The 12,646-nt window shown below is 55.2% G+C and overlaps 1 protein-coding gene across 1 annotated transcript; it reads right to left on the minus strand.

Annotated features, from left to right (window-relative positions):
* Nucleotides 1–1,354: 1,354 nt before the first annotated feature.
* LOC120933714 (transmembrane protein 256 homolog) lies at nucleotides 1,355–11,828 on the minus strand. The gene is made up of 4 exons (XM_040347067.1): nucleotides 11,708–11,828; nucleotides 8,984–9,021; nucleotides 1,895–1,975; nucleotides 1,355–1,618 (listed from the first exon to the last, which is right to left on the minus strand). The coding sequence occupies exons 1-4, from the start codon at nucleotides 11,790–11,792 to the stop codon at nucleotides 1,475–1,477; spliced, it is 348 nt and encodes a 115-aa protein (XP_040203001.1). The 5' UTR covers nucleotides 11,793–11,828; the 3' UTR covers nucleotides 1,355–1,474.
* Nucleotides 11,829–12,646: the final 818 nt, after the last annotated feature.

Raw genomic sequence — 12,646 nt, forward strand, 5'->3', positions numbered from 1 at the left:
AGGTTCGTTGTCCCCCTCCATGCTGTGTGTCCCCCTCTGGGTTCGTTGTCCCCCTCCGTGCTGTGTGTCCCCCTTCAGATTCGTTTTCCCCCTCCGGGTTTGTTGTCCCCCTCCGTGCTCCGTATCCCCTTCCGGGTTTATTGTCCCCCTCCGTGCTGTGTGTCCCCCTTCGGGTTCATTGTCTCCCGCCGTGCTGCGTGTCCCCCTCCGGGTTTATTGTCCCCCTCCGGGCTGCGTGTACCCCTCTGGGCTGCTGCTGCCTCCCCTCCGTGTTCATTGTCCCCCTTCGGGTTCGTTGTCTCCCGCTGTGCTGCTTGTCCCCCTCCGGGTTCGTTGTCCCCCTCCGTGCTGTGTGTCCCCCTCCAGGTTCGTTTTCCCCCTCCGGGTTCGTTGTCCCCCTCCGTGCTGTGTCTCCCTCCGTGCCCCATATCCCCCTCCGGGTTCGTTGTCCCCCTCCGTGCTGTGTATCCCCCCCCGTGCTGTGTCTCCCTCCGTGCCCCGTATCCCCCTCCGGGTTCGTTGTCCCCCTCCGTGCTGTGTATCCCCCCCCGTGCTGTGTCTCCCTCCGTGCCCCGTATCCCCCTCCGGGTTCGTTGTCCCCCTCCGTGCTGTGTATCCCCCACTGTGCTGCGTGTCCCCCTCCAGGTTCGTTGTTCCCCTCCGGGCTGCTGCTGCCTCCCCTCCGTGCTGCATGACCCCCTCCATGCCCCCCTCAATGTCCTCCTCCACTCCCTCTGTCCTTGATTTGTCAGGATAGAGAGCAGAGGTAGGAGCCGCTAAACCCAACTCCTACCTTTTCCGAATGAACAGAGTGATCAGTGATCTGTGTTTACGATGCTTCAGTTTATGAATGGAGAGGAGCCTCTGTCTCCTGTCCATTCATTTTAGCTGAGGCTGCAGAGAAAGGGACTGGGGGAATCTGTGTCCCTAGTGCCTTTCTCTGTCATAAAGTGGAGATGTCAGGGGTCTGTTAAGACCCCTGAAATCTCACCAAAACCCCCCCCCCCCCCCAACAGGGCTAAAAAAGATTGTAAAAAATAATAAAAAATTTAATAAAAAACACTGACACAATCCACTCCCCCCTAAAAAAAAAAAAAAAAAAATAGAAGAAAGCAATGTAAAAAAAACATAACAAAAAGTAGTAAAAAAATATAAAAATTTAAAAAACGGGACATATGACATTAAAAAAAAAAAAAAGTATCGGTAATCGGTATCGGCGAGTACTTGAAAAAAAAAAATAAGTATCAGTACTTGTACTCCGTCTTATAAAAGTGGTATCGTGACAACCCTAGTTTAGTGTTCTCTGTACAGCTCTATGGAATATGTCAGCACTATATGGATGAAGTAAAACAACTTAAGATACATAGATTTATTATAAAAATTTCACATCATATACAGAATATAAACATTTGATTTGGAATTTGTAGCGGGATAATATACGAGGTCCGAGGTGGGCAGAAGGATCGGTCAGACATTAGAGGGCCATGGCCGCCCAGCCCAGTATGAGAAGAGTGCCTCCCAAAGGTGCCGCCTTGGTAAGAGTGGAGTCCCCGGTCAAGGCGTGGTAATAGAACGTCCCACTGAACAGAACCATCCCCGATGTCAGCAGAGATCCCGCCTGGAGGGAGGGGGTCAAACACACACACAAAGGGGGTCAAACACACACAAAGAATTCAGAGTCACTGCATAGAATACACAAACACGGTACAAACACCAAATACTAATACAGAGGGGTGGAGAGTTCCAGGGGTGAGAGGAGATCACAGACAGGTATAAGGTGTTATAAAGAAGGATTGGGGGGGGGGGGGGGGTAGAGAGTTCCAACCACTGGAATGTCAGTTCTGAGTGGAACATCCTTTTAAATCATTTAATTACAACATAATGGTTGACCTACCAGCAGAGGGCGCCTGCAGTGGGGCACAGCCAATAGGGCCAGGCTGTGCAGGAAGTGGTACTGGTTCCCAGTTGCAAACAGCTGGAAGGAGACAGAAGAAGTATGAATGATTAGGAAATCCTCTTCTTTATTGTCAGACAAATTATGAAGATTACCTCGGGGCACGGCAGAAATCAGAGTAATGTGGTTGACCAAAAAAAATAAATAAAGACACTTAAACATATTCATTGCACACAGGAATTGTCCTACTGGGAGGTAATACGACCACAAAGCGACATACTGTGGCTGACACCTGCACGACTACATATCCCAGCAATCACTGGCTTGGCATCATTCCTGGGGAAGGGTGAAGTGTGAGCTGTGAGGGCTGGGGGAGGGTCACCGGGGATGACTGACATCCCTACCTACATCAGTGTGCTACTTGTGATTGTAGGACTCGGCGGGGGCAGGACACCAGGGACGATAGACACTCCCTACAGCAGTGTGCTGGCTGTGAGGGTGGACTGGGCGGGGGTGGGACAGCAAGGGACGATGGACACTCCCTACCTACAGTAGTGTGCTGGTTGTGAGGGTAGGACTGGGTGGGGGCGGGACACCAGGGACGAGGGACACTCCCTACCTACAGCAGTGTGCTGGTTGTGAGGGTAGGACTGGGCGGGGGCGGTACACCAGGGACGATGGACACTCCCTACCTACAGTAGTGTGCTGGTTGTGAGGGTAGGACTGGGTGGGGGCGGGACACCAGGGACGAGGGACACTCCCTACCTACAGCAGTGAGCTGGCTGTGAGGGTAGGACTGGGCGGGACACCAGGGACACTCCCTACCTACAGTAGTGTGCTGGTTGTGAGGGTAGGACTGGGCGGGGGCGGGACACCAGGGACGAAGGACACTCCCTACCTACATCAGTGTGCTGGCTATGAGGGTAGGACTGGTCGGGGGCGGGACACCAGGGACGAGGGACACTCCCTACCTACAGTAGTGTGCTGGCTGTGAGGGTAGGACTGGGCGTAGGGTGGGACACCAGGGACGATGGACACTCCCTACCTACAGCAGTGTGCTGGCTGTGAGGGTAGGACTGGGCGGGACACCAGGGACGAGGGACACTCCCTACCTACAGTAGTGTGCTGGTTGTGAGGGTAGGACTGGGCGGGGGCGGGACACCAGGGACGAAGGACACTCCCTACCTACATCAGTGTGCTGGTTATGAGGGTAGGACTGGTCGGGGGCGGGACACCAGGGAGGAGGGACACTCCCTACCTACATCAGTATACTAGTTGTGATTGTAGGACTGGGCCAGGGGCGGGACACCAGGGATGATGGACACTCCCTACCTACATCAGTGTGCTGGTTGTGATTGTAGGACTGGGCCAGGGGCGGGACACCAGGGATGATGGACACTCCCTACCTACATCAGTATGCTAGTTGTGATTGTAGGACTGGGCAGGGGGCAGGACACCAGGGATGATGGACACTCCCTACCTACATCAGTGTGCTGGTTGTGATTGTAGGGCTGGGCGGGGCGGGACACCAGGGAGGATAGACACTCCCTACCTACATCAGTGTGCTGGTTGTGATTGTAGGGCTGGGCGGGGGCGGGACACCAGGGACGATACACTCCCTACCTACATCAGTATGCTAGTTGTAATTGTAGGACTGGGCGGGGGGCGGGACACCAGGGATGATGGACACTCCCTACCTACATCAGTGTGCTGGTTGTGAGGGTAGAACTGGGCAGGGGCGGGACACCAGAGACGAGGGACACTCCCTACCTACATCAGTGTGCCGGTTATGAGGGTAGGACTGGGCGGGACACTCCCTACCTACACCAGTGTGCTGGCTGTGAGGGTAGGACTGGGCGGGACACCAGGGACGAGGGACACTCCCTACCTACAGTAGTGTGCTGGTTGTGAGGGTAGGACTGGGCGGGGGTGGGACACCAGGGATGATGGACACTCCCTACCTACAGTAGTGTGCTGGTTGTGAGGGTAGGACTGGGTGGGGGTGGGACACCAGGGATGATGGACACTCCCTACCTACAGCAGTGTGCTGGCTGTGAGGGTAGGACTGGGCGGGACACCAGGGACGAGGGACACTCCCTACCTACAGTAGTGTGCTGGTTGTGAGGGTAGGACTGGGCGGGGGTGGGACACCAGGGACGAAGGACACTCCCTACCTACATCAGTGTGCTGGTTATGAGGGTAGGACTGGTCGGGGGCGGGACACCAGGGACGAGGGACACTCCCTACCTACATCAGTATGCTAGTTGTGATTGTAGGACTGGGCCAGGGGCGGGACACCAGGGATGATGGACACTCCCTACCTACATCAGTGTGCTGGTTGTGATTGTAGGGCTGGGCGGGGGCGGGACACCAGGGACGATACACTCCCTACCTACATCAGTATGCTAGTTGTAATTGTAGGACTGGGCGGGGGGGCGGGACACCAGGGATGATGGACACTCCCTACCTACATCAGTGTGCTGGTTGTGAGGGTAGAACTGGGCAGGGGCGGGACACCAGAGACGAGGGACACTCCCTACCTACATCAGTGTGCCGGTTATGAGGGTAGGACTGGGCGGGACACTCCCTACCTACATCAGTGTGCTGGCTGTGAGGGTAGGACTGGGCGGGGGTGGGACACCAGGGACGATGGACACTCCCTACCTACAACAGTGTGCTGGCTGTGAAGAAAGGACTGAGCAGGGGCGTGTCAGCTGGGATGACTGACACTCCTAGACCCTCCCTACCTACAGCAGCGTACTGATTGTGAAGGAAGGACTGAGCGGGGGCGTGTCAGCTGGGATGACTGACATTCCTAGACACTCCCTACCTACAGCAGCGTACTGATTGTGAAGGAAGAACTGAGCGGGGGAGTGTCAGCTGGTGTGACTGCGATTCCTAGACACTCCCTACCTACAGCAGTGTGATTGACTGCTTAGGCAGGGGCATGTCCAATTGGGATGATCGACAATCCCTACCTATATCAGTTTGATGGTTGTGAAGGATTTATCTGGGCAGGGGTGTGTCAGCTGAGATAATTGACGTTCCTTTACACTTCCAATCTACAGTAGTGTGCTGGTGGCGAGCGCAAGACGGAGCGGAGGCGTGTCAGCTTGGTTGATTGACATCACTAGACACTCCCTATCTATAGGATGATTGACACTCCTAGACCCTCCCTACCTCCAGCAGCGTACCGATTGTGAAGGAAGGACTGAGCGGGGGGCGTGTCAGCTGGGATGATTGACACTCCTAGACACTCCCTACCTCCAGCAGCGTACCGATTGTGAAGGAAGGACTGAGCGGGGGGCGTGTCAGCTGGGATAACTGACATTACTAGACACTCCCTACCTACAGCAGCGTACTGATTGTGAAGGAAGGACTGAGCGGGGGCGTGTCAGCTGGGATGACTGGCATTCCTAGACACTCCCTACCTACAGCAGCGTATTGATTGTGAAGGAAGGACTGAGCGGGGGCGTGTCAGTTGGGATGACTGACATTCCTAGACACTCCCTACCTACAGCAGCGTACTGATTGTGAAGGAAGAACTGAGTGGGGGCGTGTCAGCTGGGATGATTGACACTCCTAGACCCTTTGTACCTACAACAATGTGCTGGCTGTGAAGGAAGGACTGAGCAGGGGCGTGTCAGCTGGGATGACTGACATTCGTAGACACTCCCTACCTACAGCAGCGTACTGATTGTGAAGAAAGGACTGAGTGGGGGCGTGTCAGCTGGGATGATTGACACTCCTAGACCCTCCCTACCTACAACAGTGTGCTGGCTGTGAAGGAAGGACTGAGCAGGGGCGTGTCAGCTGGGATGACTGGCATTCATAGACACTCCCTACCTACAGCAGCGTACTGATTGTGAAGAAAGGACTGAGCGAGCGGGGGCGTGTCAGCTGGGATGACTGACATTCCTAGACACTCCCTACCTACAGCAGCATACTGATTGTAAAGGAAGGACTGAGCAGGGGCGTGTCAGCTGGGATGACTGACATTCCTAGACACTCCCTACCTACAGCAGCGTACTGATTGTGAAGAAAGGACTGAGCGGGGGCGTGTCAGCTGGGATGACTGGCATTCCTAGACACTCCCTACCTACAGCAGCGTATTGATTGTGAAGGAAGGACTGAGCGGGGGCGTGTCAGTTGGGATGACTGACATTCCTAGACACTCCCTACCTACAGCAGCGTACTGATTGTGAAGGAAGAACTGAGTGGGGGCGTGTCAGCTGGGATGATTGACACTCCTAGACCCTTTGTACCTACAACAATGTGCTGGCTGTGAAGGAAGGACTGAGCAGGGGCGTGTCAGCTGGGATGACTGACATTCGTAGACACTCCCTACCTACAGCAGCGTACTGATTGTGAAGAAAGGACTGAGTGGGGGCGTGTCAGCTGGGATGATTGACACTCCTAGACCCTCCCTACCTACAACAGTGTGCTGGCTGTGAAGGAAGGACTGAGCAGGGGCGTGTCAGCTGGGATGACTGGCATTCATAGACACTCCCTACCTACAGCAGCGTACTGATTGTGAAGAAAGGACTGAGCGAGCGGGGGCGTGTCAGCTGGGATGACTGACATTCCTAGACACTCCCTACCTACAGCAGCATACTGATTGTAAAGGAAGGACTGAGCAGGGGCGTGTCAGCTGGGATGACTGACATTCCTAGACACTCCCTACCTACAGCAGCGTACTGATTGTGAAGGAAGGACTGAGCGGGGGCGTGTCAGCTGGGATGACTGGCATTCCTAGACACTCCCTACCTACAGCAGCGTATTGATTGTGAAGGAAGGACTGAGCGGGGGCGTGTCAGTTGGGATGACTGACATTCCTAGACACTCCCTACCTACAGCAGCGTACTGATTGTGAAGGAAGAACTGAGTGGGGGCGTGTCAGCTGGGATGATTGACACTCCTAGACCCTTTGTACCTACAACAATGTGCTGGCTGTGAAGGAAGGACTGAGCAGGGGCGTGTCAGCTGGGATGACTGACATTCGTAGACACTCCCTACCTACAGCAGCGTACTGATTGTGAAGAAAGGACTGAGTGGGGGCGTGTCAGCTGGGATGATTGACACTCCTAGACCCTCCCTACCTACAACAGTGTGCTGGCTGTGAAGGAAGGACTGAGCAGGGGCGTGTCAGCTGGGATGACTGGCATTCATAGACACTCCCTACCTACAGCAGCGTACTGATTGTGAAGAAAGGACTGAGCGAGCGGGGGCGTGTCAGCTGGGATGACTGACATTTCTAGACACTCCCTACCTACAGCAGCATACTGATTGTAAAGGAAGGACTGAGCAGGGGCGTGTCAGCTGGGATGACTGACATTCCTAGACACTCCCTACCTACAGCAGCGTACTGATTGTGAAGAAAGGACTGAGCGGGGGCGTGTCAGCTGGGATGATTGTCATACTAGACACTCCCTTGTTCGGGGTAACCTTATAAATAGGAGACTAGAGGTAATACAATAGTTGGAGGTGCCGGCTCAGCGCCCGGTTGTGATTTTGTCAGACACATTGTTGTCATATAAATAGACACAGGATTGGAGCCGATGCATCGCACACTCCCAGCTGGAGGATTCCTTCTGAAAACAGGGAACCCAAAACTAGCAGAATGGCCAATGATCGATCCTCGGAGAACAGAGCGTCAGACAATTAGATGAATGGGGTGCCGATATCTCTCTCTGGATGTATGACAGGTGAGTATAAGACTCGGAGGAGGGGAGCTGATATCTCTCTGGATCTATGACAGGTGAGTATAAGACTCGGAGGAGGGGATGGAGGGGAGCTATGACAGGTGAGTGTAAGACTCGGAGGAGGGGCTGGAGGGGAGCTATGACAGGTGAGTATAAGACTCGGAGGAGGGGAGCTGATATCTCTCTGGATCTATGACAGGTGAGTATAAGACTCGGAGGAGGGGCTGGAGGGGAGCTATGACAGGTGAGTGTAAGACTCTGAGGAGGGGCTGGAGGGGAGCTATGACAGGTGAGTGTAAGACTCTGAGGAGGGGCTGGAGGGGAGCTATGACAGGTGAGTGTAAGACTCTGAGGAGGGGCTGGAGGGGAGCTATGACAGGTGAGTGTGAGGCCCCGTACACACGACAGAGGAACTCGACGTGCTTGGCACGTCGAGTTCCTCGTCGAGTTTTGGGATGAAGCCGCCGAGGAGCTCGGCGGGCCGGCTTCTCCCATAGAAGAACGAGGACAACGAGAAAATAGAGAACATGTTCTCTATTTTCTCGTCGAGTTCCTCGGCAGGTCCATCGAGCCAAAACTGTACAGACGACAGAGATTCTCGGCAGAATCCGGGTTTTGACCGAGTTTCTCGGCGAATTCTGCCGAGAATCTCTGTCGTGTGTACGAGGCCTAAGACTCTGAGGAGGGGCTGGAGGGGAGCTATGACAGGTGAGTGTAAGACTCGGAGGAGGGGATGGAGGGGAGCTATGACAGGTGAGTGTAAGACTCGGAGGAGGGGCTGGGGGGAGCTATGATAGGTGAGTGTAAGACTCGGAGGAGGGGCTGGAGGGTAGCTGATAGCTCTCTGGATCTGACAGGCGAGTATAAGACTCGGAGGAGGGGCTGGAGGGGAGCTGATATCTCTCTGGATCTATGACAGGTGAGTGTAAGACTTGGAGGAGGGGATGGAGGGAGATGATATCTCTCTGGATCTATGACCGGTGAGTATAAGACTCGGAGGAGGGGATGGAGGGAGATGATATCTCTCTGGATCTATGACCGGTGAGTGTAAGACTCGGAGGAGGGGAGCTATGACAGGTGAGTGTAAGACTCGGAGGAGGGGAGCTGATATATCTCTGGATCTATGACAGGTGAGTGTAAGACTCGGAGGAGGGGCTGGAGTGGAGCTATGACAGGTGAGTGTAAGACTCGGAGGAGGGGAGCTATGACAGGTGAGTACAAGACTCGGAGGAGGGGATGGAGGGGAGCTATGACAGGTGAGTGTAAGACTCGGAGGAGGGGCTGGGTGGTTTAAACTAATCTTGAAGTTTTGCCATAATTCTAACGACAGTATTATAACCGATACATTGTAAAAAAATAACAATTGCACTTCCTGAGGACGCCTCACCTCTTTCAGGTACTCATCGCGGTCGCTGCGTCTGAATCCTGCGGGAGACACAAAAATGATGAAATCTTCAGGTGACGAGTAAATAAAAGAAGTGACCAGATGGGCTACAGAGGAGTTGATTGGTGAATCTGTCTTACCGTGTGGGGGGAGGGGCTGAGGTCAGGAAGACACACAGATCACATAGATAATTGCGGCTCCACCCACTCCTGACCATTGTTGATGGGACATGATGGTTGGGGATGGGTGGAGCCAGAGTGTTGCAGTTCCCCATCAGGTCCGCTCTGATGGCCAGTGGGAGGAGTCATTTCTGCACGTGTAGAATTTGATTTCTGCGTAGAGAAAAAAAACAGCCCCTCCCATCGATCGGCAGAACGGACCTGATGGGGAACCTCAACAGTTTTCCGTGCCCCCCCCCATCATGTGCCATTGGGTGTGGTCTGATGGCCGGTAGGAGGAATTGTTTCTGTGTGTAGAAGTTGATTGGCCGAGCCGACAGACTGGTGCTGATGTCCATTTGTCTCTGCGCATGCATGGGGTGCTTCCCATAAGAGGGGGGAGAGGGGGAAGGGAGCATATTCATTGCACACAGGAATTGTCCTACTGGGAGGTATTACAACCGCAAAGCGACATACTGTGGCTGACACCTGCAGGACTACATATCCCAGCAATCACTGTGTTGGCATCATTCTTGGGAAAGGGTGGGGTGTCAACTGTGAAGGAAGGGCCGGGGAGTGTCACCAGGGATGTCTGACATCCCTACCTACATCAGTGTGCTGGTTGTGAGGGGGGAGAGATAGAAGGGGAGGGGCAGAGAGAGAGAGGAAAGTGAGAGGGGGGAGAGTGAGAGGAGGGAGGAGAGAGGAGGAAAGGGAGGGGGGAAAGAGAGGAGGGGGAGAGATAGAGAGAAGGGGGAGCGAGAGAGAGGAGGAGGGGCGAGAGAGAGGAGGAGGGGCGAGAGAGAATGAAGGAGGGGCGAGAGAGAATGAAGCAGGGGCGAGAGAGAGAGATGGAGAGAGAGAGAGAGTAGAGGCAAGAGAGAGAGAGGGAGAGAGAGAGGAGGAGGGGCGAGAGAGAGAGAGGAGGGCGAGAGAGAGAGGGGAGGGGTGAGAGAGAGAGAGAGGAGGGGTGAGAGAGAGAGAGGAGGGGTGAGAGAGAGAGAGGAGGGCGAGAGAGAGAGGAGGAGGGGTGAGAGAGAGCGGAGAAGGGGCGAGAGAGAGAGGAGGAGGGGCGAGAGAGAGAGGAGGGGCGAGAGAGCGGAGGAGGGGCAATAGAGAGAAAGAGGGGCGAGAGAGAGAGGAGGAGGGGCGAGAGAGAGAGGGAGGGGCGAGGGAGAGGAGGGCGAGAGAGAGAGAGGAGGGGCGAGAGAGAGAGGAGGGGCGAGAGAGAGAGAGAAGGGGCGAGAGAGAGAGAGGAGGGCGAGAGAGAGAGAGAGGAGGGCGAGAGAGAGAGAGAGAGAGAGGAGGGGTGAGAGAGAGCGGAGGAGGGGCGAGAGAGAGAGAGGAGGAGGGGCAAGAGAGAGAGGAGGAGGGGCGAGAGAGAGAGAGGAGGGTGAGAGAGAGAGAGAGGAGGGCGAGAGAGAGAGAGAGAGAGGAGGGGCGAGAGAGAGAGAGGAGGGCGAGAGAGAGAGAGGAGGGCGAGAGAGAGAGAGAGAGAGGAGGGGTGAGAGAGAGCGGAGGAGGGCGAGAGAGAGAGGAGGAGGGGCGAGAGAGAGGAGGAGGGGCGAGAGAGAGAGAGAGAGAGAGAGGAGGGGCAATAGAGAGAAAGAGGGGCGAGAGAGGAGGAGGGGCAAGAGAGGAGGAGGGGCGAGAGAGAGAGAGGAGGAGGGGCAAGAGAGAGAGGAGGAGGGGCAATAGAGAGAGAGGAGCAAGAGAGGAGGAGGAGGGGCGAGAGAGAGAGAGGAGGGCGAGAGAGAGAGAGAGAGGAGGGGCGAGAGAGAGAGAGGAGGGCGAGAGAGAGAGAGGAGGGCGAGAGAGAGAGAGAGAGAGAGAGGAGGGGTGAGAGAGAGCGGAGGAGGGCGAGAGAGAGAGGAGGAGGGGCGAGAGAGAGGAGGAGGGGCGAGAGAGAGGAGGAGGGGCGAGAGAGAGGAGGAGGGGCGAGAGAGAGAAAGAGGGGCGAGAGAGGAGGAGGGGCAAGAGAGAGAGAGGAGGGGCAATAGAGAGAAAGAGGGGCGAGAGAGGAGGAGGGGCAAGAGAGGAGGAGGGGCGAGAGAGGAGGAGGGGCAAGAGAGAGAGGAGGAGGGGCAATAGAGAGAGAGGAGCAAGAGAGGAGGAGGGGCGAGAGAGAAAGAGGAGGGGAAAGAGAGAGAGAAGGAGAGGCGAGAGAGAGAGGAGGGGCGAGAGAGAAGAGAGGGAAGAGGGTAGAGGAAAGTGAGAGGAGGGGGTAGAGGAATAGGGGTTCCCCTATACCCCAGGAGGTTCTCCCACCCCGGGGGAGTGCCCTGCTATGTGCTCAGGCTTCCTATAGACCTTGCTATGTGTCTGCGCATGCGCGGGGGCTTCCCTGTGGCCTGGCAGAGCCTTGGGGGGCCCAGCGGGGTAAACTCAGATCTTGTCTGGTGTGTGGAGGATATACAGGGTGCTGTCACTTTAAGGCGGCCATTTTTTTTAATGGACGTACAAAGTTCACAGAGCACACCATACAGATCCATTCCACCCCCTGCGTGTATATCTCTATATAACGGGGTCCAGCCGGGCTCAGGACCCTCCCACCCCCTCTCTGTCTCACCATGAGCTCCATAGGCCCCCAGGCTGACAGCCAGGGCCCCTGACACAGCCCCGATCCTCCCCCACACTCTGCCGGCCGCCGCCATCTTGCTCCTCCACAGGCCCGCCCCGCCGAGAGAATTTTCCTCACATGACAGTCGCGTGCCGCACGTACTCAGATGTGACGTCAGCGTGAAGTCAGGTGATCGCAACCGCCGCCATCTTGGTTTTGACTTTCGGGTCGTGCCGAGGTAAGGGAGTGCAGTCGCCATTTTTGATGAGGGCACCTGCCCTTCCCTGTGCAAAAGAGAGGAGTTCCGGTATATCAAAGGTCAAACACAGAGTTTGCAGGGGTAAGGTCCCGCTGCTTCGCCAGGATACCTTTTCAAATTGGTAATTTGTTGTTATGGTGCGTAAGCTTTCATCCTAGCAACCAATGACACTGTCAGACCTGTATCCTAGCAACCAATGACACTGTCAGACCTGTATCCTAGCAACCGATGACACTGAGGGACCTGTATCCTAGCAACCAATGACGCTGTCAGACCTCTATCCTAGCAACCAATGTCACTGAGTGACCTGTATCCTAGCAACCAATGACACTGTTAGACCTGTATCCTAGCAACCAATGTCACTGAGGGACCTGTATCCTAGCAACCAATGACACTGTTAGACCTGTATCCTAGCAACCAATGACACTGTCTGACCTGTATCCTAGCAACCAATGACACTGTCGGACCTGTATCCTAGCAACCGATGACACTGTGTGACCTGTGTTCTAGCAATCGCTGACACTGTCGGACCTGTATCCTAGCAACCGATGACACTGTCTGACCTGTATCCTAGCAACCAATGTCACTGAGTGACCTGTGTTCTAGCAATCGCTGACACTGTCGGACCTGTATCCTAGCAACCAATGGCACTGAGTGACCTGTATCCTAGCAACCAATGTCACTGAGTG

The sequence above is a fragment of the Rana temporaria genome, chromosome 3 (assembly GCF_905171775.1).
Source record: "Rana temporaria chromosome 3, aRanTem1.1, whole genome shotgun sequence".
NCBI lineage: Eukaryota > Metazoa > Chordata > Amphibia > Anura > Ranidae > Rana > Rana temporaria.

Excerpts from the sequence above, each read along its gene's own strand:
- LOC120933714 (XM_040347067.1), bottom strand. The coding sequence starts at position 11,792 with ATGGCGGCGGCCGGCAGAGTGTGGGGGAGGATCGGGGCTGTGTCAGGG. Across the intron at positions 1,976-8,983 it reads GCGATGAGTACCTGAAAGAG|CTGTTTGCAACTGGGAACCA; the intron begins GTGAGGCGTCCT and ends GTCTCCTTCCAG. Across the intron at positions 1,619-1,894 it reads ACTGCAGGCGCCCTCTGCTG|GCGGGATCTCTGCTGACATC; the intron begins GTAGGTCAACCA and ends CCCTCCCTCCAG.